Source organism: Lethenteron reissneri, chromosome 41 (assembly GCF_015708825.2).
Source record: "Lethenteron reissneri isolate LAM-NWPU_2019-01 chromosome 41, ASM1570882v1, whole genome shotgun sequence".
NCBI classification, from domain to species: domain Eukaryota; kingdom Metazoa; phylum Chordata; class Hyperoartia; order Petromyzontiformes; family Petromyzontidae; genus Lethenteron; species Lethenteron reissneri.
Genome location: NC_083819.1, coordinates 819,159 through 847,154, shown reverse-complemented (window position 1 = coordinate 847,154; position 27,996 = coordinate 819,159). Strand labels below are relative to the sequence as shown.

At 52.2% G+C, this 27,996-nt stretch overlaps 1 protein-coding gene across 2 annotated transcripts; it reads right to left on the bottom strand.

Moving 5' to 3' along the window:
- Window positions 1-547: 547 nt before the first annotated feature.
- On the bottom strand, window positions 548-24,275 carry LOC133352610 (calpain-1 catalytic subunit-like). Of its 2 annotated transcripts, XM_061568358.1 has the most exons (21): window positions 23,928-24,275; window positions 22,761-22,971; window positions 20,780-20,849; window positions 16,553-16,677; window positions 16,186-16,319; window positions 15,566-16,010; window positions 14,914-14,999; window positions 14,146-14,220; window positions 13,494-13,654; window positions 12,644-12,786; window positions 11,994-12,005; window positions 10,772-10,980; window positions 10,165-10,198; window positions 9,341-9,430; window positions 8,601-8,658; window positions 7,991-8,055; window positions 6,900-6,962; window positions 5,999-6,077; window positions 5,603-5,719; window positions 4,474-4,541; window positions 548-1,112 (listed from the first exon to the last, which is right to left on the bottom strand). In XM_061568358.1, exons 2-21 carry the CDS (start codon window positions 22,965-22,967, stop codon window positions 1,086-1,088), a joined length of 2,268 nt encoding a protein of 755 aa, XP_061424342.1. In that variant the 5' UTR covers window positions 22,968-22,971; window positions 23,928-24,275; the 3' UTR covers window positions 548-1,085. The 2 variants fall into 2 exon arrangements, with proteins under 2 accessions (XP_061424342.1, XP_061424343.1); XM_061568359.1 differs by lacking the exon at window positions 11,994-12,005.
- Window positions 24,276-27,996: the final 3,721 nt, after the last annotated feature.

Below are 27,996 nucleotides of genomic sequence, written 5' to 3'. Positions count from 1 at the left end.
CTGGAACGCAGTGAACCCGGCCCGGTATGTCCGTGCACTTCCGTGCAGGGATTATTGGCCGTGTGTATGCGGCTCGGTGAGGCCTCCATTCAGCAGTGGATTGAACAGGGCTGCTGCTGATGACGACGTTGCGGTGTTTGTGTGCGCGTGTGTGTGTCAACTCGTGCCGAGGCGGCCTTCAACAGGCCCTTGCCCCAAAAGTATGTTAAGGCTATACGGGGGATCTTTGCGCTAACGTCGTTAACCCGACGTCCCGAGTTCGATTCCAACTCGCGGCCAACATCAGTGACGATTATTTGAACCGTTCCTGGACCTCACCTAGGTCAACTCAGTCTCAAATGAGTACCTGGTGTAAACATCGCGACTCGAGAGACAAAGGGGGCCGGGCGTGGTGCAGGTGACCCACCCCCTCGTGTGCCACCGTGCCGGCCTTCTCATTAAGGCCACACGGGAAATCGTCGTCTGCTTTGCGTGGTGCCCCCTGCAGTCATCTCAGTCTATCAGAGGCGTGGGGGAAGAAGAAGAACCTCAACACAAAAATGTCGATTCCTTAGTTTATTTACACTCATACAGGAAAGTGTTTAAAAGTAGTAACGTTTAATCACAAAACCACGTTCTGGATCCAACTTGCTCTTGCATGCAACCTCCAACATGAATCTCGAACATTTATAAATATATTGCAAACATAAAATACATAAGAGTAAAAATTATAAATAATGACACCACCAGTTGATGTGAATGTAATAAATAAGTTAACTTTGTTTAGATCATGCCGTGATCAGAAACAATCCAGTTTTACTTGAAAAATGTAAACACGCAGGTGCCCCATTGTGATGATCACGCACAATCGGTGCAAGGCGTGAGCAATAAATATATAATTCATGTAAAAAAAATATTCCTGAAGTTTTATATTGACCAGCTAACACAGCAGTAGCGATCTGAGTGTGCGTGTTTCAACGCGAGTGATTCACGCCTGCGTTCACATTATCCTCACCATCTCGTTAATAAAAAAAACCCACATCTCCCCACCGACCCACAGAACCCCGGATTCTCCGCGCGTCTTCCCCACACGTCCGCGCCTCTTCTTAGCAGCACAGCATCAGCCTTAGAAGCTGTGAAATAAACAAACAAAAATGTATCAGAAGGAGGCATTGTGTAAAAATGTGTCTTACTCTAAAGTCGGCAGAGCACCGTGCCCTGCGAGGCAGTGCCACTGGATCCGGAAGAACTCTGGTGAACAGAGCGGACACCCAGAATAAAGACGTCATTCGAGATCCCGAACACCACCGCACCTCCTGTCTTTGACACTCTTCATCGAAAACACCGGCGGAGCCATCAACCGCATGAGGACATCAACAGGCCGCTGCGTGCACATCCCCTTCGTGAATGGCGCGATTGTGGGTTTACCATAATGTCAACCCATGGAGAAACATTGAGACTCATTGAGATGCATTAAAGACAAGCCACGGGGTGGCCATGCGATCCAAACTACAGGCCACGTAGTGACATCGCTGTAGCCTGCACTCCTTCAAAGGAAGAATATCAGAAACACAAACTCTGCTGAAGCCCTCTCGTCGCGGCACGCAGACCTGCCACTGAGCAACTCGTGAACACTGCTGCATTCGCAAGAACAGAATAGCACTGGAATGTGATGACATCATCATCATCACCGTGGGACTAATCCTGCCACATTAACAGGGCCCCTTTTGCCCACCGCTAAAAACACGCTCATTCAAGCTCCGCCAAGATGACCTGCGTGTTTCCAGCTCAACAATTCCCATGCATTCACGCCAACGGCTCAGGAGGGTATCCCAAGTTTGGGGGGTCTTAACATCTCATCGTTTCAGGACGGGCTTTGAGAACGGCGTCCCCAAGTCGTCACCACACCTCGGAGCCGGGCTCTACTACCACCCGACTCACTCCGTGCACATGAAGTGGTGATCTCATCGCTGCACGTTCCTGGCAGGCCAGCCGGCGGGGTGGGAGCGGTAGCGCAGTCGCGGTTAGCGCCACGCCGCGCTACAAACCCGGCCAGCCGAGTTCGATTCCTGCTCACGGCCAACACCGGTGACGATTATCTGAACCGGTCCTGCGCCTCCCCTAAGTCGACTCAGCCTGAAATGAGTACTGTACCTGGTGCGGTGTGTAAACACTCGCCGCCGGGGAGACAAAGGTGGCCGGGCGTGGGCCTGACCACCCACCCCCTCGTGTGCCATGCCGGCCTTCCTCGGATCTTTCAGTGCTACTCGCTTACACCACTTGCCCAAACAGTGTTGGTAAGGCTACACGGGGGATCTTTGTCTTTGGGGATCGGCGGTGGCGGCGGAGGGGGGGGGGCTGCATTGGCACCAAGCCAGCCCCCGGCAGGTCAAGGCAAGTGCCGGGGCCGCCTGCACGATAACCCCGGGGGGGGGGGGGGGGGCTACGATACTCCCTCACACCACGTCACCAGTTGGACAGCCAAGTCGCCGGCGAGCTGCACGAACACGACGATGCTGGAGCGCGGAGCTTTGCTCTCCAAAAAAATGACAGCCAAGGGGTTGTTTTCCAGCCGTCCACGTTTACAAAGGTGGCGTGGCAATGTGCTCGTGCAGCAGCAGTAGCAGCAGCTTGGCAGGGCCGCCCGGGGGGGGTGGGGAGAGTGGTCCTGGCTGCGAATCTTTGGCAAGGAGTGCCCCCCGCTGTGCGGCCAGGGGTGTGATGTGAATAATGAGGCTTTTGCGAACCGGCTTAGTGGCGGATGCAGTGGCTCGGAGGCTTTTGTTGGGCACAGGCACAGCCATTCCCCCACCCAGCCCATGTTCAGCCCCTCCCTCTGTGCCACGAGCAGCGAAAGTCAAAGCCAAGTTGGCGGCAAGTCCTGAAATCTCTGCGTGGAAGGGCACCGGCTAAAGTTGGCGATGTATTACGCAATGGTGATACCGCTGATGTTATGAGGATGGCGAAAAGGTGAAGAGGTGCAGCCTCGCTTGTACCGCTGGGACGCCGCAGTGGCTCGGAGATGTTAACTGCCTCGCCTGGTGTACAGGAGGTCGTGGGTTCTATTCCGACCCTGACGCCTGCTGCTGCTGTATATTTGGAGTTTGCGTCTCTCTCTCATCATCATCACGATGGCTCGGAGATTTTAACTGCCTCGCCTGCTATACAGGAGGTCGTGGGTTCGATTCCGACCCTGACGCCTGCTGCTGCTGTATATTTGGAGTTTGTGTCTCTCTCTCTCCCCGTGGTCGTGTGGATTTTCTCTGGGTCCTCCGGTTTTTCCATCCATAATCAGCAACACGCGTTTAGAGTATTTGGCTGCTATACATTTCCACGCGATAAGCCACTTGTTGAGCTATCATTTGTGGCCAGGTCGCTTCTGCAAAAGAGCTTGAAAGCTCAGTGGGCCTTACCTGGTAAAATAAAAAGTTTATAGTAAAAAAACAAGGTGATACTGCCTCCACTAGAGGGAGCTCTAGACAGCCCGACATTCTTAGAGCGCATGGCCAGGGGTCGGCAACCACCAACACAACAAGGAGACTTTTTTTTCGAATTTGGTAAAAAAAAAAAACTCAATGTCAAGAGCCTCAATGCCACGTGAATCCGAGACGGTGGTCCTTAGTGAACGACGTCACGAAGCGGTCTTTGAAGAGCCGCATGCGGCTTCGGAGGCGAGCCCCGTAAACATCCAGAAGGCGCGACCGTTTTACAGACGCGCGTAGTCTGCCGGCAGAGGGCGATGTCAGAGCCTTGCTACAAACGCCCCGATATCTCCCTCTCGCTCCCCTCCATCCACCCCTCTCCGTGTCTCTCGAGGGACTGGGTGAGCGTGGGTGAGCGTGCGTGCACGTGGTGGAGCGGTGGTGGAGCGGTGAGCACGCTGCGCTACGAACCACCAGAGTTCGATTCCCACTGGCACCGGTGACGATTATCTGAACCGGTCCTGGGCCTCCCCGAGGTTGACTCAGACTCCTAAAGAGAACCTGGTTCAGTGTGTAAACATCGTCACTAGGGAGACAAAGGCGGCCGGGCGTGGGGTTATCCACCCAGCCCCTCGTGGGCCGTGCCGGCCTCCATAGGTGCTCTCTAACAGCACTTGCCCTGACTGTCTGTTAAAGGCTATACTAGGGATATTTGCCTTTGTGCACGTGCATAGCACTAGCGTATGTATATTGAACTTATTTTGCACCATACATAGGCAACTGTGCTAATCACAAACTAAGCAACAAAATGCAGTTCTTAAGAAATGAGTTTTCAATCTGGATGATTTAAAAGTGCATAGCTCCAGTGGAAGGAAGAGCGTTCCAGACGGCCGCAGAAGTGCATCTGAAAGCGCGCGATGATGCAGTGACCCCCCTTGTTCGATAGCCAACAGCCAAAAGCCGCCGTGGCCGCCGCTGCTGCCACTGTGAGGACGATGAGCGGCGTCACGTGGCGGCGTCTCCACCCCTTGACGGGCCAGCGAGGCGTTGCGGGTCATTAGCGGCGTCTCACCTCGGTCTCGGAGAGCAGCACGCCGTTCGCCGTCGCCTTGCCGCTCGAGTAGAAGGTGCCGAACGCATCTGCGGCGGGGAGAGCGAAGACGCCGCGAGCGTCAGGTTTGGCTCGCGTGGCGCGAGACGCGTGGAGCCGACTCGCTCTGCTGCGCGTGGGCAGCGTGTACAGGGGCTGGGTGGGCAGCGTGTACAGGGGCTGTGTGGGCAGCGTGTACAGGGGCTGTGTGGGCAGCGTGTACAGGGGCTGGGTGGGCAGCGTGTACAGGGGCTGGGTGGGGAGCGTGTACAGGGGCTGGGTGGGCAGCGTGTACAGGGGCTGGGTGGGCAGCGTGTACAGGGGCTGTGTGGGCAGCGTGTACAGGGGCTGGGTGGGGAGCGTGTTCAGGGGCTGGGTGGGGAGCGTGTAAAGGGGCTGGGTGGAGAGCGTGTACAGGGGCTGTGTGGGCAGCGTGTACAGGGGCTGTGTGGGGAGCATGTTCAGGGGCTGGGTGGGGAGCGTGTACAGGGGCTGGGTGGGGAGCGTGTACAGGGGCTGGGTGGGGAGCGTGTACAGGGGCTGGGTGTGGAGCGTGTTCAGGGGCTGTGTGGGCAGCGTGTACAGGGGCTGTGTGGGCAGCGTGTACAGGGGCTGGGTGGGGAGCGTGTACAGGGGCTGGGTGGGGAGCGTGTACAGGGGCTGTGTGGGCAGCGTGTACAGGGGCTGGGTGGGGAGCGTGTACAGGGGCTGGGTGGGGAGCGTGTTCAGGGGCTGGGTGGGGAGCGTGTAAAGGGGCTGGGTGGGGAGCGTGTACAGGGGCTGGGTGGGGAGTGTGTACAGGGGCTGTGTGGGCAGCGTGTACAGGGCTGTGTGGGCAGCGTGTTCAGGGGCTGGGTGGGGAGCATGTTCAGGGGCTGGGTGGGGAGCGTGTACAGGGGCTGGGTGGGGAGCGTGTACAGGGGCTGTGTGGGCAGCGTGTACAGGGGGGGCTGGGTGGACGCGCTGATACGACGGCAGCGAGCGTGTTGCATGGCATTGGGTTTAGAGGCGTTGCACATTATGAAATTCGGGAAATGTTATAAACACGCCATGAGCATCGAGTGAGTGAGTGTTGAGCGAGTGAGCGGTGAGTGAGTGGGGTGAGGCTCACCTGAAGTAGCAGTCAGGGTGGACAGGCAGCACACATACTCCTCGAAGCCGACGCGGCCGCGGGCGTCCGCATAGCGTGCGGTGATGGCGCGCACCGACTCGGACGAGGGCGCACGACCTGCACTCCGCACCGTGTGCAAGCGGGCAAACCGGGCGATGAGTCGACTGCACACAGGGCAGCTTAGCAGCCAGGCAACACGGTGACTAAACAACCTGGCGAACGGTAACTGGCTCATCCAGGCAACATCTCAAGTGATCGACCAGGCAGCATGTAATTATATAAACGAGGCAGCACGACAGCTAAACAACCAGGCAAGACGTCAATTAAAACAACCATGCAGCTACTTGTAACAAATGGAACTCGGCGTGTGAGACTGCGACCACATTGGTCGCTCACCGAGTGCTTGCAGGGCCGAGCTCAGTTCCGTGGGGCTCAGCGAGCCGCGCACCTCCTGGGACGACTGCACGAAGATGTTCTGTGCGCAGGAGCAAAGAAAACGGCGGACAATAAAAAAAAACGCCACATCTGCGAGCGAAGATTCACGGCTCTCCTTGAGGAACTGAAGAAGCTCCCAAGCGAAACGTCGGACATGGTGCAGAACAACATGCGGGACATTCTGAAAACCCATCATAGAGGTAAAAACTAAACTAAAAACTGTAATAAACTAAACTTTCTATTTTATCAGGCAAGGCCCACTGAGTAGTTCTTTTTCAGAAGCGACCTGGCCACAAATGATAGCTCAACGAAGTGGCTTATCATGTAGAAATTATAGCAGCCAAATACTCTAAACGCGTGTTTTCTAAATGTGGAGGGGAAAACCAAAGAACCTGGAGAAAATCCACATGATCACAGGGAGAGACGCATGCAAACTCCAAATATACAGGCGTCAGGATCTAACCCATAACCTCTTGTATATCATCCCTACATCAGGGGTTGCAACTCTGTGCCTAGCCCCTTTAAATCCAGCTTGGAGACCGACTGATAATTCTCACTGGCTTTCTACGACTTGTCGTAATTGGACGTTACGTGTGCTGCGAGTGCGATTATTATTATTATTATTGGCTTCTAGCGTGGTTTCTTCTTCATTGCATCAATTTTGTGAGTGAAGTTTCCATTGTTGTTACTATTATTTAACTGTATTTTGATTGGATTTTATCTAAACTATTACATCCGGCGCTTTGAGATGTTTCGACATGAAAGGCGCTTTATAAAATCAAGATCGTCACAATCACCACGATTATGAACCGTACGCGTACCGACCGGTCACCGATGCTGCCAAGGCCGACGCGCGACTTACGGTCCAGTCCTTCAGCTTGGTCCAGAAGGCGGTGAACTCCTGGAGCCCAAGCTGCCCATTGTGCTGAGCGGGGCGAGGGTCAGCGGGTCAAGGTGAAACTAATAACACAAGATGAACCGATTCCGGCAGTGGTGATGCACACCTGCAGGGTAGCCAGAGAGTGTGGCGGGGACAGCTGCGTGTATGTGTGCGAGTGCTGTGTATGAGTGCTGTGTGTGTGAGTGCTGTGTGTGTGCGAGTGCTGCGTGAGTGCTGTGTGTGTGTGTGTGCTGTGTGTGTGTGAAACAACCGCCCTGCGGAGCAACGCGGCGCTGCCTGTAGGCGGCAGTGGAGCAAGTAGGCTGTCTATCCGCATTGTTGATTGTTTCACCCTTCCCGCGAGCGTGTCACGGAGCGTGCCACGCACGGGACCCGGAGTTCTAAATCCTGCCCACGGCCGCCACCGTCACCGTTAATATTGTTGCCATCACAATCTCCGGCATTATTATTATCTTGTAATCACCATCGTCGTAATCATCATCATCATTATTATCAGCTGTAATCATCGTTAATCAGCCAACACCAGTAAAGTTGGCGCCGACTGGCGAGGCTGCAAAGGAGTTGAATTCCGCCCAATGTTCGATTGAGGAAGGGCACGCAAGGGCACGCTGTGGCTGGTTTCATTTTTATCATTTGGAATTTGTGCTAGAACGGCAACACACAACGACCTGTTCTCGGCGAATTATTCCTGAGAGGCCACTCAGAGTTTTTGCTCCAGACTGGGAAACAACAAAGACAAATCGTACATACGCATGGATTGTGTAACTCTCTATGATGTGTGTTCTTCTTCTGAAGTATTTAATTTGCAGTATGGAAGCCGACAGGGAGCTGTCAGGGTAAAGTGCATTGCCACAAGTGTTTCTAGATTGTCCTTTCAGCTCTGAATTGTGTCTCCAAATTTTGGGCAATAACCCTTTGAAAAATGTTTCCAACTGAAACAGCAACACAACTTTGCACAACAGTTGAGTTCATATTTGGATCATCTTAACGAGAGCTACTGCGACCCCACATTGCAGACAGACAGAGACAGGGCGAACGCGTAAAGAGGATACGCCCTTGAGTCCCACGATGCGACGGCTTCCCTCCAGGCTGAAGGATGTCGTTCCCAGCTCCGCTCCTACGGCGATGAGCACATTAACGGATTAATAACCGGACGAAAAGAACTCCTCTAAAACAACACAGCCAGTCCTCTCGAGCCGTGAAACTGGTGGAGCAGCGGGGCAGTGGTTAGCACACCGCTCGAGAAACCAGGCCAGGGCTGACATCGTGTGAACCGATCCGGAGTAAAGACCCGCACTGAGAAGTGCGGTGAAGGATTGTCAATCGACCTCCAATGGGTGGATTGACAAAGGGCTGTTAAGGATTTTGTTTATAAACATTATGACAGCGAATGAATTCCCAATGGCGAGATGACGGTGATGATGAGGACACTGAGATATTGAAGGTAATGTAGTAGTATTTTTTAATAAGTTGTATTTGATGATGATGATAATGATGGTGATTATGAAACTGATAGTGATGATGGTGATGATAATGATAGTGATGACTGTAATGGTGATGATGGTGATGAAAATAATGGTTATGGTAATGATCATTATTACACGGATGGCAATGATGATAATAATGACGATGTTAATCATGATGATAACTATATTTACTTACGGGTAGAAACTAGCTTGGTCAGTAGATTCTGCAGGACGAAGGGGTCCATTATTCCTTTCTGCGTGGACACAAATATAACAGCGGAGAGATTCAGCAACCTGTCCCTCACCTGTCTTCTGTCACCTAATGAGACCAGGGACTGAGGTTTCAAGTTACTTTAAAAAGAATAGACAATGAGCACCATATGGTGGCCACCTCTGAGGTTGGAAACAACCACGAGGTATTACGTGAAGAAGGATATCTCAGTGCCAGAAGAGGGGAGCGTTTCGTTTATCATTACAAGTGGTGTATTATTAGTATTATTAGTACAGCTGATAAAATACTGGTTCTGACTGTACATTTTTTTTCTGTTTGGTAAACACAGGTGGTACGTGCAATGTGTGTGTTTGTGGAGGAGGCTCGTGAAGGACGCTACTGGGCAGTTGGAGGCGGTCGCCCTCCAACAACAACGGAGGGCAGTGGAGCGACGCTCACAACAACGAGCGGAGCGCCTGGTGGCTAAAGCACAGCAAGTTGGCAGAAGAGGGCACAGGTGGCGCATCTGCCAGTCGTCTCAGTCGGTCAACCCGTGGCACCCGCTGGGTCTGTCCCGTGACTCTCTGCCTGCGAGCCTTTGACGCTTCACGTGGCCTCGGAGTGCACCTGGCCTGGCACAGGCGCCGTGGTGACGTCACTGCCACTTAGTGGCGAACGGTGGCTGCTGCTGCTGCCATTGTTGTTTGTGTCCATGCGTGACTCACGTTGGGGGCCGTGTACTTCTGGAAGATGTCTCGGCACCACCTCCGCGTGGCGTCCTCCACGGGCTCCGGCGCCTTGGGGACCGAGCGTGGCTGCGTGACCAGAGGGAGCAACGGGGCCACCGGTTACATTACACCGAAAAATACTTGGCGAGAAACGTGTCGATGCGAACCCGGTGTGTGATCACTTTCGGAGCAGAAAGCATTTCTCGAGGGCATTCATTCAACCCGTGGCATGACCGATAACATCATTCGTATGCAATCCGTGAAAATCCACGAGCCTTTTTTCTAAAGTCTGGAATAATACGTACTTTGCGTATGACGTGGTTGATGAACAGTGGTATAACATTTATTGTAAATCATATTTGTAGTACAAAAATGTTGAAAGTCAATTTGTATAGGTTGCAGTGACACACGTGTATGCATGTAGAACTTCCTTCGCACTGTACATAACCAACCATGCTAATCACATGGCTAAGTTAATATTAAAGATGCATGTAAAAGACTTAAAGAAAACCCTTTAAAGGTAAACTTAAAAATAACAATAACAATCGTAATGATACTAAAATCACAGCCTTTAAAAGAAAAGCCTTCTGGAGAATTGTTAACATTTCTACACAATGAGCATGCAATGAAGAAGGTAGTCCTGGAAAGAAGATAAGTAGAAGCAAAGCTACCCAGTCTGATCAAGTACAGGAAATCACAATATCTCATCAACAGTCACGCCTCAAGGGCCCAAAAGGTCCCAACGACCCCAAGGGCCCAAACGACCTCAACGACCCCGAGGCCAAGGAACTGGCGAGAATAGAAAAATGTGAGATTCTTACCTGGACAGTGGCGTTGCTTTCTCTTCCCATTTCCCTAAATGAAGAAATAAATAAACAACACAAGAGGGTGGAAATTAATATGTAACTTTTGTAATCAGAAAGTATTCGTGTTTAATGTTCAGTGCACAGTTGAGTAAAAGCAAAGTGATTTAAATAAGATTAACTGCAATTGAAACTGAATCTACATTAATTACAATAATACAAAGTGTTTGACTTTTCAACCAGATAAAATATAATAAGTAGTGATATTGACACATTAATATGAAGGATTTACTGGCCTTCACAGATGCTCGCTAACAGCACTTGCCCCAACAGCCTGTTCAAGGCTATACGGTGGATCGCCTGGTATACAGGAGGTCGTGGGTTAGACCCCAACCTTGATGCCTGTAAATGTGGAGTTTGCATGTTCTCCCCGTGGCCACGTGGATATTTCTCTGGGTCCTCCGGTTTTTCCCTCCACATTTAGAAACTTGCGTTTAGAGTATTTGGCTGCGAAACATTTCCACGTGACAAGCCGCTTCGTTGGGCTATCATTTGTGGCCAGGTCACTTCAGATAGAGATCCATACTGCTCAGTGGTCGAGCAATCTTTGTTTGCCTCGACGTACTCGGATTGCAGGCCGTCACGCTGAGCGAAGATGCGGAGGATGAACTCGGCCTCCTCATTCGGCTTGAACGTGCACGGCACAACGACGTAGTCGCCGTACGGCAGGCGGAAGCGACCCCCGACCTCGCGCAGGTTGCTCCACGTCGCCGTGCCCCCCACGGAGCTCGCTGCCGTCAGCGCCTCCTGCGGTAGCCAGGAGGCGTCCCGCAACTGGAACGCGGCAGACAGAAAGAGGCGAGCGTCAAGCGAGGCTCGCGCGACGCTGTCAAGCCCACGTGCACAAGGTTGCAGCGGCTTTTGGCGAACCGTCAGACAAAGATGGTCGCCGCACGGCGAGCCATCGAACAAAGACGGTCGCCGCATTGCGCACTTGCAGATACGCTCCTGCGCCCGTCTGGCATGCTCTTCCTTCCGATATAAGGATGCCGTTGGAGATATGCACTTTTAAATCATCTAGATTGAACACCAATTTCTTTCAAACTTTTTTTTGTGTTTGGTTTGTCATCCTTCCCCCGCACCTGCGAATAGCGCGGTTGGCTATGTGCGGTGCGAGAGAAGAAGTTCAACGTAACATACATCATGATTTGTTATTGTCATTGTCTTTGTGCTGTTCGTCTATTGGCGTCCTTTGGTCTAAAACCAGATAAGGCCATAAAGGAGGCCAATCAGTTGCATACATTATTATCAAAACACGTGTGTTTGCACGTTTTACCACGAGTATGTGTGATTAATGCAGACTTGATGCCTTGCAAGAGGTGTGTCTAGTTGGTGTTTGAACGTCTTAACACCTCCTGTGTTATTGCCAGAAAGGGTAAAGCCGATTTATTTCTCCATCAAGGTCACTCTGTAGCGTGACCTCGTTTATAGAGGGGGGGGGGGGGGTACCAAAGACCAACACCAAAGGGGGGAGCGAGGGAGGGGCACGACCCAGTCAATGCTGCCCCTTCAGAGCGGTCATATCTGCTGTGGCAGCTGGGTTTTAAAACATAACGACGACACAAAGGGAAGCGAAGCCACGGGCTAAGTGAATTGAGGTATTGAAGTGGGAGGGGCTGGTCCCCGCGACGCTCTTGCGAGAAAACCATCGAGAGGGCCACAGCGCACAGCGTCGTTGCGCGTCGTCCACACGATCGTGCAAGGAACGGAAAGTGACGCTTTTGTGCAACTACGGTCGAGACGTCGACTTCAGTGAGAGTACGCGAGAAGGGTGTACATGTACTCACGTCTTTTGGAATCTGCAGAAACAAACGGTAGATAAAGATGCACGTTAGCAGACTTATTCAATTAAAATAAACATTCAGTGCCTTTATATTCAAACGAGCGTGCGGCAGTGTACATCTTCACCGGTGGCACTGGGTCAGTGGTGGAAATTCCACATTGGCAAGGGGTTGGGTTTATCACTTCCTACGAAGTGGTACTTGACCCTGCAGAGCTTTACAAGCCAAGTCCGTCTTGAGGCGCTCGAGGTGTGAATATCTCGAGGGATCTTTTGCGAGGCTGTGGTGTGGCCACCAGGGGGCAGTGCAGCACAAAGCCCAACATTGTGGGCGCCAGAGGGACCCAAAACAAACAATTTGTGTTTACCAGGTGAGGCCCACTGAGCCGTGTAGCTCTTTCTCAGAAGAGACCTGGCCACAAATGATAGCCCAATGAAGTGGCTTATCGCGTGGAAATGTATAGCAGCCAAATACTCTAAATGCGCGACGTTGATTCTGAATGTGGAGGGATAAACCGGAGGACCTGGAGAGAAAATCCACGCGACCACGGGGAGAACATGCAAACTCCAAATATACAGCTGGCGTGAGTGTCGAACCCACAGCCTCCTGTATACCAGGCGAGGTAGTCAACATCCCGCCAGCGCGGTGCTATGTACCTGGTGGATGAGGAAGCCGATGGAGAGCAGCGGTTGGCGGTTGCGCTGCAGGTCGCGTGGTTTTTGTAGCAGTGTCAGGAGCACCTCCCCGCCTTCCCGGGCCAGGACCCGCACGCGGTACTGCGGGTTCGTGCGGTACGTGTCTGCGGGCATCGCGACGTCAATTGCACGTTAAATTAATTCGTTCGTCGATTCATTCATTCGTCATTCGTCCAAATGCCTTCTGCCGATCTCCGGTGAAGCGAACGGAGGCAGCGGCAGATGCAGCCACTTGATGATACCGATGATGATGAAGCTCAAATGGAAGATGAAAATTTAAAAGGACTGTTGTAGTCACCCAGAACAGGAGCATGGGACACGACTCAACGCCCGGTTCTCAAATACAAAGGAGGGATGGTCACAGCGATACACCACCCTGGTCCTCCTGACGCAATTATCTGGCTCATTAACAACCTCGACGTGCAATTGCAACTGTTGCTCTAAGTCAACGTCAGCCGTACAAAGGCGATCGTCTTTGCTCGAAACGGGTGCTTCTTATTCGTCGTGAGGAACGCCGCGCTGTGGTTCATTCGTGACGTGACAACATCAACAATAAATAAAATAATTAAAAATAATAAATACAATTTGTAAGATTCAGCCGCGGCAACGTGAGAGCCGTAATGACCGCCGGAAGGGAACAAAACCTAGAGGACCCCGACAGAGACACGAAAACTCCAAATATACAGCAGCAGGCGTCAGGGTCGGAGTCAAACCCACGACCTCCTGCGCACCAGGCGGCCCCCCGTATAGCCCCGGACAGACCGTCGGCGCCGGTGCCGTGAGCGCGCGGTTGCGCGCGAGGCGCCCGCACCTTGGTGCTGGCAGGTGCCGCCGGCCGAGTGGCCCCTCCTCCACTCGCCGGCGTGCGTGGCGACGGCCCAGCGGTGGCGCTGGCCCTCGGCCAGGTCGTCGGCCGTCAGGTGGCACATGTCCAGCGTGTGGAAGTTCTTGCGGAAGTGGCCCATGAACATCCTGCGGCGGGGACGACGCCGAGAAGCAGGAGGCCGTTACAGACGCTCAAAGCGGAGTGCGTGGGAAGGTGAGATCGATGCGCACACGTGACCCGTGCCTGCGATCCGATTCGACGTCAGCATCCCAAGTTTCACACTTGAGGGAGCAGCAATCGTCTGTGCCCAGATGTGTGCGGCAATGTCTGCTACAATACAAGACGGTTTGGAAACGTATTTCCTTCGAGAATTGCTATAGAAGTGCCCAAGTGCATCATGGCTAAATGATGATGCTGCGATGGAGCGTGCTGTGAGCAAGCGCTGAGGAAGGCGACCGAGTGACGGCAGTAAAGCAAATAGGTTCGTGAACTGGTCTGTGCGAGTGTTATCATCTCGTATGCAAGAGGGGTCTCTCTCTTTTCCTCCCACGTGATGCAAAACATTACTAAAAAGAGTGAAATCAAGTCCCTGCAAAGTATAAAGAATATTGATAATTAGTAAGGCTGGAATAATCACCAGAACTCCCCGTCCTCCAGAGCGTTGCGCATGCGCCGCACGACGCGCGGGTCCACCTCGTTCCACTGCGGGGCCCTGGGGAGAGGAGCGCACGCGGCGTCACGGGCAGTGCGGGGCGGGTGGTGCGTGCGTGTGAACGTGTGTGCGCGCTATTGTGGTGGTACAGCATGGGGAGCGGTGGCAAAGCAGTTAGCGCGCTGTGCTACGAACCCGTTGACCACAGTTCGATTCTCGCTCACAGCCAACACTAGTTACGATTACCTGTACCGGTCCTGGTTCTCCCCTAGGTCGACTCAGCCTCAAGTGAGTACCTAGTGCGGTGTGCCAACATCGCCACTAGAGAGATAAAGGTGGCCGGGCGTGGTTCTGGCCTCCCATCCCCTCGTGTGCCGAGCTGGCCTTCATTCGGTACTGGCTAACAGCTCTTGCCCCAACAGTCTATTAAGGCTATACGGGGGATCTTTGTCTTTGTTATTGTAGTGGTACAGGTAGAGAAGTAGTTAACGCGATCCGCTACAAACCGGTGACAAATAAATTAACCAGTCCTGGCCTTCCTCAAGGTCAACCCAGCAATAAATGGGTATCTAGTGTGCTCGGCAAACATCAGCGCTGGGTAGACAGAGGCGCCGGGCACGGCGTTGGCCACGCACCCCCTCCCCCTCGTGTGCCGAGCCGGCCTTGACAAGTGCTCACGAACATCGCTCGTCCCCATGGCCTGTTACGGCTCCAGCTGGGGCCTTCGTGGACCAGTGGAGAGGATTGGCTCACCTGTCACTCCAGTCTCCTGACCACTCGACGCAGCCCCAAGGGTTTCTCAATCGGACGAGTTCCACGGATTGGCCACGGTAAATGACCTAAGCACATCATAATTATATTATTGTAATTATACTAATGAACATCGTCATGAGCATTATTATCATTGTCGCCATCATTTACCATCGTCGACAGTCCCCTTCATCATCATTGTAGTTATCATAATGATTACCACCATCATCATTAGCATCTTCAGTTGTCATCACAGTCACCAACATCAACATGATCATTGGAATCACGATCATCATAATTCTAGACAACATTACTTTTTAGGTAAACCCATATGTTATGGTGTGGTGGAAGTCAGAGTTGAAACAGCCGACCAAGTGTGTGAACAACACCCGCCGCTACTTTAATCCGGCAAGGACCATAAACACCGTCACCAAATATGTTGGCAAACGCAGTTCAACGTAATCCGACAGGGCATTCTGTTCTTGCAGCCATGAATGAGAACGTCATGTAATCATGGGCGTCTGGGGCCCAAATTAAATTCATGAAACATTCAATCTACCGCATCTGGTTGTCGGCCCAAACATCCCAATGCTGCAAATGTACCCAACGAAACTGAGCGTGGAGAGAGGCGCACCAGCGGACCCCCCCGGCGCACCTTCTCGACGCCCGTCACGGAGTAGGCGTGTCCCAGCACGATGCCCTCCTTCGTCTCCACCTCGGGCCGGTTCGGGAAGCTCAGGCCGCCCGCCACTCCGCCGCAGCACAGGCCCAGCGCCGCCGGGCCGCCCGCCACGCCAAGCGCGCCCTTCTCGAACCACCGGCGACCCCGGACGCGTCCCGACAACCCCGGCGTGGCCCTCGGGCCCTTCCCGCGGCCGGGGGCCTCGTCGGGGTGGTAGGTGGAGGCCCCCATGAGGGAGCCGGCCTCCTGGGCCGCGCGCATGTAGTCCCACAGGCCGTGGAAGGCGGCGACGCCGCCGTCCGGCCGGTCCTCCTCCCCCTCGCGGCCGACGCGCCGCCGCTCCGTGAGGCCCCCCGTGAAGTCCATGAAGGCCTCGGTCAGCATCCCCCCGCGCATCGCCTCGTAGGAGCCGCACAGTCTGGGGGGGCGGGGCGGGGCGGGGGGGGGGGGGGGGCGGTCAGCGCGGAACGAACCCGGCCGCGACCCGACTTCGATTGCCGCGAGCGGCAATCGAAGCCGGTTTCAGCGCCTCCACTAGGTCGACTCGGCCTAAAATGAGGTAACAATTTCTGAGCGAGTGCGTGCGTGCCTACTTGGCGTAGGCTTTCTCGAGCAGGGCGCTCCAGAACTCGTTGGAAGTTTGCGAGTGGACGAACAGCAGCTTCCCGTTGACTGTCGGCAGTCGGTCGTCAATCACAACCTCCACCCACTTGCCGTACTGCCAGAACTACCACAACAACAACAACAAGTCAGTACAATCCACCTGTACTACTACCACAACAACAACAACAACAACAGTACAACCCACCTGTACTACAACAACAACAGTACAATCCACCTGTACTGCGAGCAGCCAGACAGCAAAAGGAAGTGGCCGAGTGGCCGAGGGGCAAGGTTTGTGGCGCCGCTTGCTTCAAGGCCTCGGCCGTCGCGACCTCTGCACCTCGCGACGCTTCTTACGCGAAATCGGAAGATGCCCGCGTAGCCGTCCACGGCGCTGAACGACTGCTGGCTGGGCAAGACCCTCTCCAGCAGGCGCGGGTGCAGGGTCAGTGACGCGAGCGCAGCCAAGAACCAGCAATCCCCTGCACGCAGACAAAGACAAAGGTTCTCACCTGTGTAGCCTTAACATAATGTTGGAGCAGGCGCTATGAAGCAGCAATCCCCATGCACACACAAAGAGACAGATAAATGTCCCCCGTGTGGCCTCAACCTACTGTTGGAGCAGGTGCTATGGAGGCGGCCGGCTGAGCGCGTGTGGGGGTGGAGCGGATCTATCTGTGCGGCGCTTTGAATGTTACCTCCTTGTACACGTGGGTTCTTTCTGGATAATCTGGATTCCTCCCACTGAATTGGTCGATGACGTGACAAGGGCACGACTCTCCACCAACAACACACGAGTCTGGAGACTCAATGGGGCTTTCTTGGGAATATAAAAGTGTGGGCATTGTCAATATTAACAGCAGAAGTGATTTTGTCACCTTAACTGAGACGATGCTCAGCGACAAAAGAATGGAAAATTCCACTGCAGGAGTTCAGAGCCACTGGACTTAATTGCCAGAGACATTATTATCTCAGTGGGCTATTTTTAAAATGGTAAGAGTTGCCAACTTGTAACGCGCACACTTTTCGTAGATTCATTGGCGCGGGAAACTGCAGGCAAGCGGAGGAGATAGCCATATGATCCGCGGCTCTACGTTTGGTACATCAATCCAACTAAAAGGTTGAGCCAAATAAATTAAAACGTCTGAATTAATTGGCATTATAAAAGCATGCGTACACAACTCACACACATCAGTTGTACTTGCTATTAATAGAAGTGCGTGTTTGTTTTTTCTGTCTGACATACCTGGTGGAACTTTATACACCGGTGCCCCTACTGAATTCACAACAACATGAACCTCTTTGGAATTTGAGTGTGATGATACCTCGTGACATTTCCTTACAGAATTTCGCAATGTGTAGTTAGCACTTGAAGGGCTTTCGTCACCAACGCCCGCGGAACAACGCCGCGGTGTGCGTCGGGCTCAAGTCTCACGCAGGGTTCTCTCGTGCAATCCCATCGGCAGCTTCATAGAAAACATCCCTCTCATGCATTTTCATCTTGTGCCATGGGTGCCGTGATGTTAATTACTTCGCCTGGTATGCAGGAGGTCATGGGTTCGGTCCCGACCATGACATTCTCTATAGTTTGCGTGTCTTTCTCTCCATTTAGAAAAGCGTGTTTAGTGTCTTTGGCTGCTATGAATTCCAACATTAAACGCGACTTTGTTGAGCTATTATTTGTGGCCAGGTCGCTTATGGCCACTGGACATCTGAGAATCTACTGGACATCAGATTCCCACCGTATGAATAAAGATTCTGGTTTACTTTATTACTTTCACGAGTTATCGTCCTACTGGATGTCTCAGGCTGTGTCTCGTGCAGCACTTCGACATCTTTGATGAAAGGCGCTTCATGAATATATCAATCATTGACTTAGAGCTTTCGTGACTGCAAAAATTCATATTCTTTGGGTCTTTCTCCTGATGACGATCGCTTGCGTTGCGATCGAAACGTCGTAGTTTTTTTTTTACCTATCTACCTGACTTTACCGAAAGACCCAAAGAATATTACAATCATTATTATTAAACGGTAGCCGGTAACCGTTATCAGAACCCATAACCGGTTGTGGCTTTCGTCAACGATGCACCGATCGATTCCCGCGCCATTGTTACAACTGGGATCGAACTGGCGAACCTCTCCCACCTCAAAGGTCGTAACGCGACTCGAGCGATGCACACCGACACCCACAGCCACCCACAGCCACCCACAGCCACACACAGCCACCCACAGCCACACACAGCCACCCACAGCCACACACCGACACCCACAGCCACACACAGCCACCGACACCTACAGCCACCCACAGCCACCCACAGCCACACACAGCCACACACAGCCACCCACAGCCACCCACAGCCACACACAGCCACACACAGCCACCCACAGCCACACACAGCCACACACAGCCACCCACAGCCACACACAGCCACACACAACCACAGCCACACACCGACACCCACACACAGCCACAGCCACCCACAGCCACACACAGCCACCCACAGCCACACACAGCCACACCCACACACAGCCACAGCCACCCACAGCCACCCACAGCCACACACAGCCACACACAGCCACCCACAGCCACACACAGCCACACACAGCCACCCACAGCCACACACAGCCACCCACAGCCACACACAGCCACCCACAGCCACACACAGCCACACACAGCCACAGCCACCCACCGCCACAGCCACCCACCGCCACCCACAGCCACCGCCGTCACAGCGCGTGACAACACGCTGCGTGCTCACCACATTCCAGAGGCCCAAAACATGCGTCGTCGTCACCAGACGTGTTTGTACTGTAAATGCCAAGTCACTAACACTTATTTAATTATATTATTTGCAATTTCAACTCATATTTGACAACAGCCAGGATCAATCCACTGCTCGATGAAGCACCACCCCCAGTTCCGTTTGTTGTCCTTCCCCCTGAGATAGAAAGAAGTTCAACACACACGTTGCTACATCCCATCTCCAAGTCCTGCTTGGCGCATATTTTGAGGTTTGATGGAATGGGCGATTTGGTTGGAGGCAAAGTGACACGCGGCTGTTTGGCGTCGACATCGTGAGAGCCGAAGAGCTTGTCGGTGTGTGTGCGTGTGCGCGTGTGTGTTTGTGTGCGTGTGCGCGTGTGTGTGTGCGCTATGCTGGGCTGCGAGATATGCGCTCCTCGCAAAACCGGATTGTTAGCAACAGACAAAGACCACCCCCCCCCACCCCCTTGTAGCCTCGACAGACTTTAGGGGCAAGTGCTGTTCGCGAGCGCCTATCAAGGCCGGCACGGTGGACGTCACCAGGTGCTCGTCTTGCTTCTGCATCGACTCAGTGGAAGATCGCACCGAGGCCTGATACCACTCATCACGTTCGTTGCCCACGGCCAGGATTTGAACTCGGACCATCATCCATCCCCGGGGTCGATAAAATGGTTACCACTTAGTGGGAACGCCAACAGCGGTTGTCCTATGGAAGCGACTTGCTCTCAACATAGGAAAGTGGAATTTACACCACTGCCTCAGTGCCGCAAACAGCAGGCAAGCGACACTGCCTCGTTGCTCATATCCGAGGATAATTGAGGACAACTCCTCGTTTCTGTAATTGACGCTGGTGCACAATCGCCTATTATTGAGAACAATCGTGTCACGTGCTCTCTAATGACAGTCACTTCACGGCAGCTGATGCACGCTGACGCGGTGGTTAACTCACGGCAGAGGTCGCATAGCAACTTGTAGCAGGGATCACGAGTCAAATCATCCATCAGCGTATACAGAGCAAATACACACACCGGGCTATCGATAGGAAACCGGGCAGCACGTTTTACGCCTAAACCATAGCTAAGATAAACAGTATACACACGACACAGTGCGCAAATAATGGTGAATGTAAAACGATTGCTTAGGTCTCAACAAGAGCGAGATTGTTGTGAGATCCTGGCTTGGGAGAGGTATTGACAGAGCGTGCCGCGTGCGCCGTGTGGCCGCGTGCGTGGGAACACGGTCATGTCGTGGTCGGCACACTGCACCACCAACCCGCCAGTTCCATTCGTGCTCACAGACGACATCGGTGACGGATATCTGAACTGGTCCCGGGCCTCCCCTAGGTCTACTCAGCCCTTAAACGAGTTCCGTCTGTCAACATTACGACTCGAGAGACGTAAAAGGCGGCATGGAGTCGTTGCGCCCTTACAGGGGTGTTCAGTCACGGCACTTGCCCCAGCAGTCTGTCCAGGCTGCGTGTGGGATGTGTTTGTACTTCATCACCAAGTAGATCACCACAACAAGAAGCAGGAACTGACACGGGCGCTGCGCTGCGAGGCACGAAGGGTTATGCCCAGTGGCTGTGATGTGTGCCGGCATTTGGCGGTCTGTGTCTATACCCGAGTGGGCAACACCAGTGTGTTCACGCTGGTTTCCCACTCCTCCCCATCTCGTACTGGATTCTAATCTTTAATAGGTGCTCCCAAACAACACTTGGCCACACAGACCATGAGGCTACGGAACTTTGTCATCGTGCGTTTGTATACGTAGGAGAGTACGTCACGTGCGTGTGCGCGTAACAATTGTTTGTGGAGTCTTACCAATTTCGCCTTGACAAAGGTCGAATCTGCTTGCATCGTCAACGATGAACTCTGGGTTCTTGCATATCTCCTGCAAGTGACAACGTGAGCATTTCATAGCGCGCCAGAGCCATGCCCGTAACACAAAGCACGTGCGCACATACATGTATCTGCTCATCAGTTTGTATGCATGTTCAATTTCTTTTGCACCGTACGTAGCCAACCGTGGTCATCGGACGTGCAGGAGAAGGGCAATAAACTAAACACAAAAGCAGTTCTAAAAAAAGTGAATTTTCAATCTGGATGATTTAAAAGTGCATAGCCCCAATGGCTTCCTAATATCGGATGGAAGAGCATTCCAGACTGTCGCAGAAGCGAAGCGTGCAACGATGCAGAGACCGTCTTTGTTCGATGGCCAGCCAAACGCCACTGCGAGGACGACCGGAGTTGACGTGATGGTTGACGAGATCAGAAAAGTTTGGACACGTTGCAGACAGCATGGCCCATGTCTGGACATCTGGAAGTTTACCAGCATCGATTCCGGTGAGCTTGACTGCGTGCCAAAACTCCAGGTGGTCTAAAATTGCCGTTGCCAAACTTCTCACCAACACTCGTAAATGTGACCCTATCAACTCCGATGCTCCAATCCATCCACTGACTCCCAGTCCAAACCACCAATACATTTAATTTGTCATACAAAACCGCCTTTAAGACGCTCCACTGACTCACCCTGCCTATTACCGCCCTCTCACATCGAAGCCCCCAATAAACATTTGCTAATTGGAAGGTCGCCAGTTCCCCCCTGTTGCTCCTATCGTCTTGAATTCCCTTTGTGATGTCAGTGGAAGTCAAGATGCTGATGTCAGTTGCTGCTGCCACTGACGATAAATTATTTTTTTTGCCGACGATGGTTATACCGCTACTACTGCCGATATATCCACACACTAAACAATGACACAACCCCCCCCCCCCCCCCTGTCTAACATACGCAGGCTTGGTGGGACAAGTGCCATCAACAAGCACCAATTAACGCTGGCAACAAAGCAGGTAAAGCCACCCGCACCAGCTCCTGCTGGGCAGCAGCATTGGCTCAGATCTTCGTCACCGACGTTGGCTGCGAGTGGGAATCGAACTCGGGTCGCCGGGCTCATAGCACCCCTGACCAACATGGTTGGCAATGTCCGGTGCGAAACAAGTTCGACAGACAACATTGTGCTGTGTGATAACCACTGCGCCATCGCTCCCCAGTAGGCGCACACACACAGAGACCCACGGCACAACAGGAACCACCTCTCTCCGTCACGCTCTCCAAGCCACTGGGTGTACAGGTGTGTACGCGTGTGTACAGGTACGTGTACCCGTGTGTACAGGTGTGTGTACCCGTGTGTAAAGGTGTGTGTACACGCGTGCACAGGTGTGTGTATAGGTGTGTACACGCACGTACAGGTGTGTGTACAAGTGTGTACCCACATGTACAGGTGTGTGTACAGGTGTGTGTACAGGTGTGTACACGCACGTACAGGTGTGTGTACAGGTGTGCACAGGTGTGTACCAGCATGTACAGGTGTGTTTACAGGTGTGTAAACGCATGTACACGTGTGTTTACAGGTGTGTACATGCATATACACGTGTGTGTACAGGTGCGTGTACACGCATGTACAGGTGTGTGTACAGGTGCGTGTACACGCATGTACAGGTGTGTGTACAGGTGCGTGTACACGCGTGTACAGGTGTGTGTGTACAGGTGTGTGTACACGCACGTACAGGTGTGTGTACACACGCGTGTACAGGTGTGTGTACACGCATGTACAGGTGTGTATACAGGTGTGTGTACACGCATGTACAGGTGTGTGCACAGGTGTGTGGCTACTTACGTACAGGTGTGTGTACAGGTGTGTGTACAGGTGTGTGTACAGGTGTGTGTACAGGTGTGTGTACAGGTGTGTGTACAGGTGTGTGTACAGGTGTGTGTACACGCGTGCACAGGTGCGTGGCCACTCACGTGCGGCCTCCTCCAGACGACGGCGCGCGCGAGCTTGGAGCCGGCCCCGAGCTCCGCGTAGCCCAGAGACGCCGCCTCGGGCGGGAAGAGGTCGTCCGTGAAGAGGCGGCGCAGACGCAGGCAGTCGGCGCGGATGCGCGTGTACACCTGGCGGCCGCCCAGCCCGTCGGGGACGTCGTCCTCGCCCCGAGGGAGCATAGCGCTCATTGCGCTGCGGGAGACGCAGCGGGGACGGGGGACGGTCAAGACGGGACACGTGGGCCGCGCCGACTCCGAGCGAGGCCCCTTCGCCAACCCACCCGCGGGGTCGGAGCGCCACGCGGGGTGCTCGTCAAGGGCTGCTTCGTGGCGTTGCCCATCGAGGAACCGCCGTCTCTCGTATTCACGCGGCATTGCGGCTCTTGAAAGAGGGCTTTTTGTGTTTGTTACCGAATTCGTAAACAGGAAGTATCGTTACATCATGGGACCTTCTTCGCCAGGACCAAAATATGAGAATAGGTTTTCCCCTTTTATCTGGTAACATAACAGCTGTGTTAAGATGTTAAAATACAAAACTGAAACCTTGTACAAGGAATCATATCTGCATTAACCACAATGCTTGTGGTCATAATGTAAACAAAAAACACACTGATAATATATGCATTGTCTATGAAACTGATTGGTCCACACCAGAGACAGCTTTCTTTCGAGCCTCGTGTTAGACCAGAGGACGCCAAAAGGCGAAAACGCCTGGTACAGCATCAACAGACTGATGGGGCAAGTGATGTTAGCGAGCACCTATTAAGGTCGAAATGGCACACAAAGAGGCCGGTGCGCATTTGTTTAATTTAAGGCCGAGTCGACCTAGGAGGAGACGACTGTTCCAATATCACTCGCCACTGATGTTAGCCATGGTCGCAAATCTCCCTTGGGGTCCTTGTGCACAAAGCAGTGCACACAAGCCCTACGCCACCGTTCCCCATTGTGAACACACACACACACACACAATGCTGCAGCTTGTATTCGAATAATAACCAATCTGTTAGTAATAACTAGTCTCTGTGTTATTAATAACCGGTCTGTATGTCACCTTCAACCAGCCTTCTCTGTGAACGACGACCAGTCCGTCTTACACGATGAGGAAGCCTGCGGTGCTCGACAGCCTGCAGGTAAATCCGCGTAACTCACCTGGTGACGAAGACGCGACTCGGAGAGGAGACGGTGGCCAGCAGGGGTTGAAGCGAATCAATTCGCTCCGGAGATACTGCCCGGCCTGCTGGTGGTTGGTGGTGGTGGTTGGTGGTGGTGGTGGCTGTTGTTTGAGTGCGTGGATTCCTCGGTGGTGTTGAGCAGCGAACGTCTGTCGTGCCTTGCGCACGAGCAGGTCGTTATATACACGCAGCGCACCCACGGTACAAGTCACGAGTACGGGCTGGTCGTGATAAACACACAGCGCACGAGCAGGTCGTTATATACACACACAGCGCACCCACGGTAGAAGTTACGGCTCCGACCTGCGTCGTTTGCTCGCCCAGCCCCCTCCCCCGCCAGGCGGAGTGAAATCAATGACGGTGACGTCACTGATGGTCGCTTGAAGGAATTCCCCAGACGTGTAACGCGAGACCCCAGCCACCCCTCCCCCGCAGAGAAGACGACGACGACGACGAACCAAAGAGCTCTCTTCTTGATTTGACGAAAACAAAAATCGCCACATCCGTCGATACACCCGTGGCTTTAAAAAGGGAGGGGTGGCGGGGAGACAATCGGAAACGTTTCGGGTGACGAGCCTTATTTCATAATCACGTCAACGGAAGGGCCAGAGGGAGTGAATGCGATTTAGAGACTCGCTGGCAGGATATCACGGACCAGAGCCACGGAGCTGTGGCTCGATCCATCGGGAATTGCCGCCGTGCCGCCAACTTGCACAAGGTGGCACGTGACGACAGATAGAGCCCCCCCCCCCCCCCTCAATGTCGCCGTTCCCAGGCCGAGGGCGCGATGCGACTCGCCAGCCGCAGCATGAAGGGCGACGCGGCAGCTCGGGGGTGGGTGGCCGGGATCTCGCCCGGCCGCCTTTGTCTTCCCAGGGCTGATGATGTTGTTGACTCGACACGCCGTGCACTCATTTGAGGCCGAGTCGACCTAGTTACAGTAACCGTGTGGTGCTCATGTCAGAACATTGACTCCAATGATGCATGCTGCTAGTCCCATGCTGTTTGTTAGTTCCATGCTGTTTGTTAGTACCATGCTGTTTGTTAGTCCCATGCTGTTTGTTAGTTCCATGCTGTTCGTCGCATGCTGTTTGTTAGTTCCATGCTGTTCGTCGCATGCTGTTTGTTAGTTCCATGCTGTTTGTTAGTACCATGCTGTTAGTCTCATGCTGTTTGTTAGTACCATGCTGTTAGTCCCATGCTGTTTGTTAGTTCCATGCTGTTTGTTAGTTCCATGCTGTTTGTTAGTTCCATGCTGTTCGTCGCATGCTGTTTGTTAGTCCCATGCTGTTTGTTAGTCCCATGCTGTTTGTTAGTCCCATGCTGTTTGTTAGTTCCATGCTGTTCGTCGCATGCTGTTTGTTAGTTCCATGCTGTTCGTCGCATGCTGTTTGTTAGTCCCATGCTGTTTGTTAGTCCCATGCTGTTTGTTAGTTCCATGCTGTTCGTCGCATGCTGTTTGTTAGTTCCATGCTGTTAGTCCCATGCTGTTTGTTAGTTCCATGCTGTTAGTCCCATGCTGTTTGTTAGTACCATGCTGTTAGTCCCATGCTGTTTGTTAGTCCCATGCTGTTTGTTAGTTCCATGCTGTTCGTCGCATGCTGTTTGTTAGTTCCATGCTGTTTGTTAGTTCCATGCTGTTAGTCCCATGCTGTTTGTTAGTACCATGCTGTTAGTCCCATGCTGTTTGTTAGTACCATGCTGTTAGTCCCATGCTGTTTGTTAGTACCATGCTGTTAGTCCCATGCTGTTTGTTAGTACCATGCTGTTAGTCCCATGCTGTTTGTTAGTCCCATGCTGTTTGTTAGTTCCATGCTGTTTGTTAGTTCCATGCTGTTAGTCCCATGCTGTTTGTTAGTACCATGCTGTTAGTCCCATGCTGTTTGTTAGTCCCATGCTGTTTGTTAGTTCCATGCTGTTTGTTAGTTCCATGCTGTTAGTCCCATGCTGTTTGTTAGTACCATGCTGTTAGTCCCATGCTGTTTGTTAGTCCCATGCTGTTTGTTAGTACCATGCTGTTAGTCTCATGCTGTTTGTTAGTCTCATGCTGTTTGTTAGTACCATGCTGTTTGTTAGTCCCATGCTGTTTGTTAGTACCATGCTGTTAGTCCCATGCTGTTTGTTAGTCCCATGCTGTTTGTTAGTCTCATGCTGTTTGTTAGTTCCATGCTGTTTGTTAGTTCCATGCTGTTTGTTAGTCCCATGCTGTTTGTTAGTTCCATGCTGTTAGTCCCATGCTGTTTGTTAGTTCCATGCTGTTTGTTAGTTCCATGCTGTTTGTTAGTCCCATGCTGTTTGTTAGTTCCATGCTGTTTGTTAGTTCCATGCTGTTTGTTAGTTCCATGCTGTTTGTTAGTTCCATGCTGTTTGTTAGTCCCATGCTGTTTGTTAGTTCCATGCTGTTAGTCCCATGCTGTTTGTTAGTTCCATGCTGTTTGTTAGTCCCATGCTGTTTGTTAGTACCATGCTGTTTGTTAGTCCCATGCTGTTTGTTAGTTCCATGCTGTTTGTTAGTTCCATGCTGTTTGTTAGTTCCATGCTGTTAGTCCATGCTGTTTGTTAGTTCCATGCTGTTTGTTAGTTCCATGCTGTTTGTTAGTACCATGCTGTTTGTTAGTCCCATGCTGTTTGTTAGTTCCATGCTGTTGTTAGTTCCATGCTGTTTGTTAGTTCCATGCTGTTTGTTAGTTCCATGCTGTTAGTCCCATGCTGTTTGTTAGTTCCATGCTGTTTGTTAGTCCCATGCTGTTTGTTAGTCCCATGCTGTTTGTTAGTACCATGCTGTTTGTTAGTACCATGCTGTTTGTTAGTTCCATGCTGTTTGTTAGTCCCATGCTGTTAGTCCCATGCTGTTTGTTAGTACCATGCTGTTTGTTAGTACCATGCTGTTTGTTAGTACCATGCTGTTTGTTAGTCCCATGCTGTTTGTTAGTACCATGCTGTTTGTTAGTACCATGCTGTTTGTTAGTCCCATGCTGTTTGTTAGTACCATGCTGTTTGTTAGTACCATGCTGTTTGTTAGTACCATGCTGTTTGTTAGTCCCATGCTGTTTGTTAGTACCATGCTGTTTGTTAAGTACCATGCTGTTTGTTAGTACTCATGCTGTGTTTGTTCGTCCAATGCTGTCTTGTTTAGTACCCATGCTGTTTGTATAGTACCATGCTGTTTGTTAGTACCATGCGGTTTGTTCGTCCACATGCTGTTTGTTTAGTACCATGCTGTTGTTAGTACCATGCTGTTTGTTCGTCCCATGCTGTCTTGTTAGTACCATGCTGATTAGTCCCATGCTGTTTGTTAGTACCATGCTGTTAGTCCAATGCTGTTTGTTAGTCCCATGCTGCTTTTGTTTAGTACCATGCTGTTCGTCCCATGCTGTTGTTAGTACCATGCTGTCTAGTCCCATGCTGTTTGTTAGTCCCATGGCTGTTTGTTAGTCCCATGCTGTTTGTTAGTCCCATGCGGTTTTGTTAGGTCCCATGCTGTTTCTAGTCCCATGCTGTTTGTTAGCTACCATGCTGTTTGTAGTACCATGCTGTTTGTATTAGTCCCATGCTGTTTGTTAGTCCCATGCTGTTTTGTTTAGTCCCATGCTTGGTTTGTTAGTCACATGCTGTTTGTTAGTCCCATGATGTTTGTTAGTCCCATGCGTTAGTCCATGCTGTTTGTTAGTCCCATGCTGTTTGTTAGTCCCATGCTGTTTGTTAGTACCATGCTGTTAGTCCCATGCTGTTTGTTAGTCCCATGCTGTTTGTTAGTTCCATGCTGTTGTTAGTCCCATGCTGTTTGTTAGTACCATGCTGTTAGTCCCATGCTGTTTGTTAGTCCCATGCTGTTTGTTAGTCCCATGCTGTTTGTTAGTCCCATGCTGTTTGTTAGTACCATGCTGTTAGTCCCATGCTGTTTGTTAGTACCATGCTGTTAGTCCCATGCTGTTTGTTAGTTCCATGCTGTTAGTCCCATGCTGTTTGTTAGTACCATGCTGTTAGTCCCATGCTGTTTGTTAGTTCCATGCTGTTAGTCCCATGCTGTTTGTTAGTCCCATGCT

What these genes read in the sequence shown, in the direction of transcription:
- LOC133352610 (XM_061568358.1), bottom strand. Translation starts at nt 22,967, where the DNA reads ATGAGCGCTATGCTCCCTCGGGGCGAGGACGACGTCCCCGACGGGCTG. An exon ending in TCGTCTGGAGGAGGCCGCAC is followed by an intron (nt 20,850 to 22,760) that starts GTGAGTGGCCAC and finishes TGTCACTTGCAG; the next exon opens with GAGATATGCAAGAACCCAGA. An exon ending in GCATCGTGGGACTCAAGGGC is followed by an intron (nt 6,963 to 7,990) that starts GTATCCTCTTTA and finishes CGCCCCGCTCAG; the next exon opens with CACAATGGGCAGCTTGGGCT.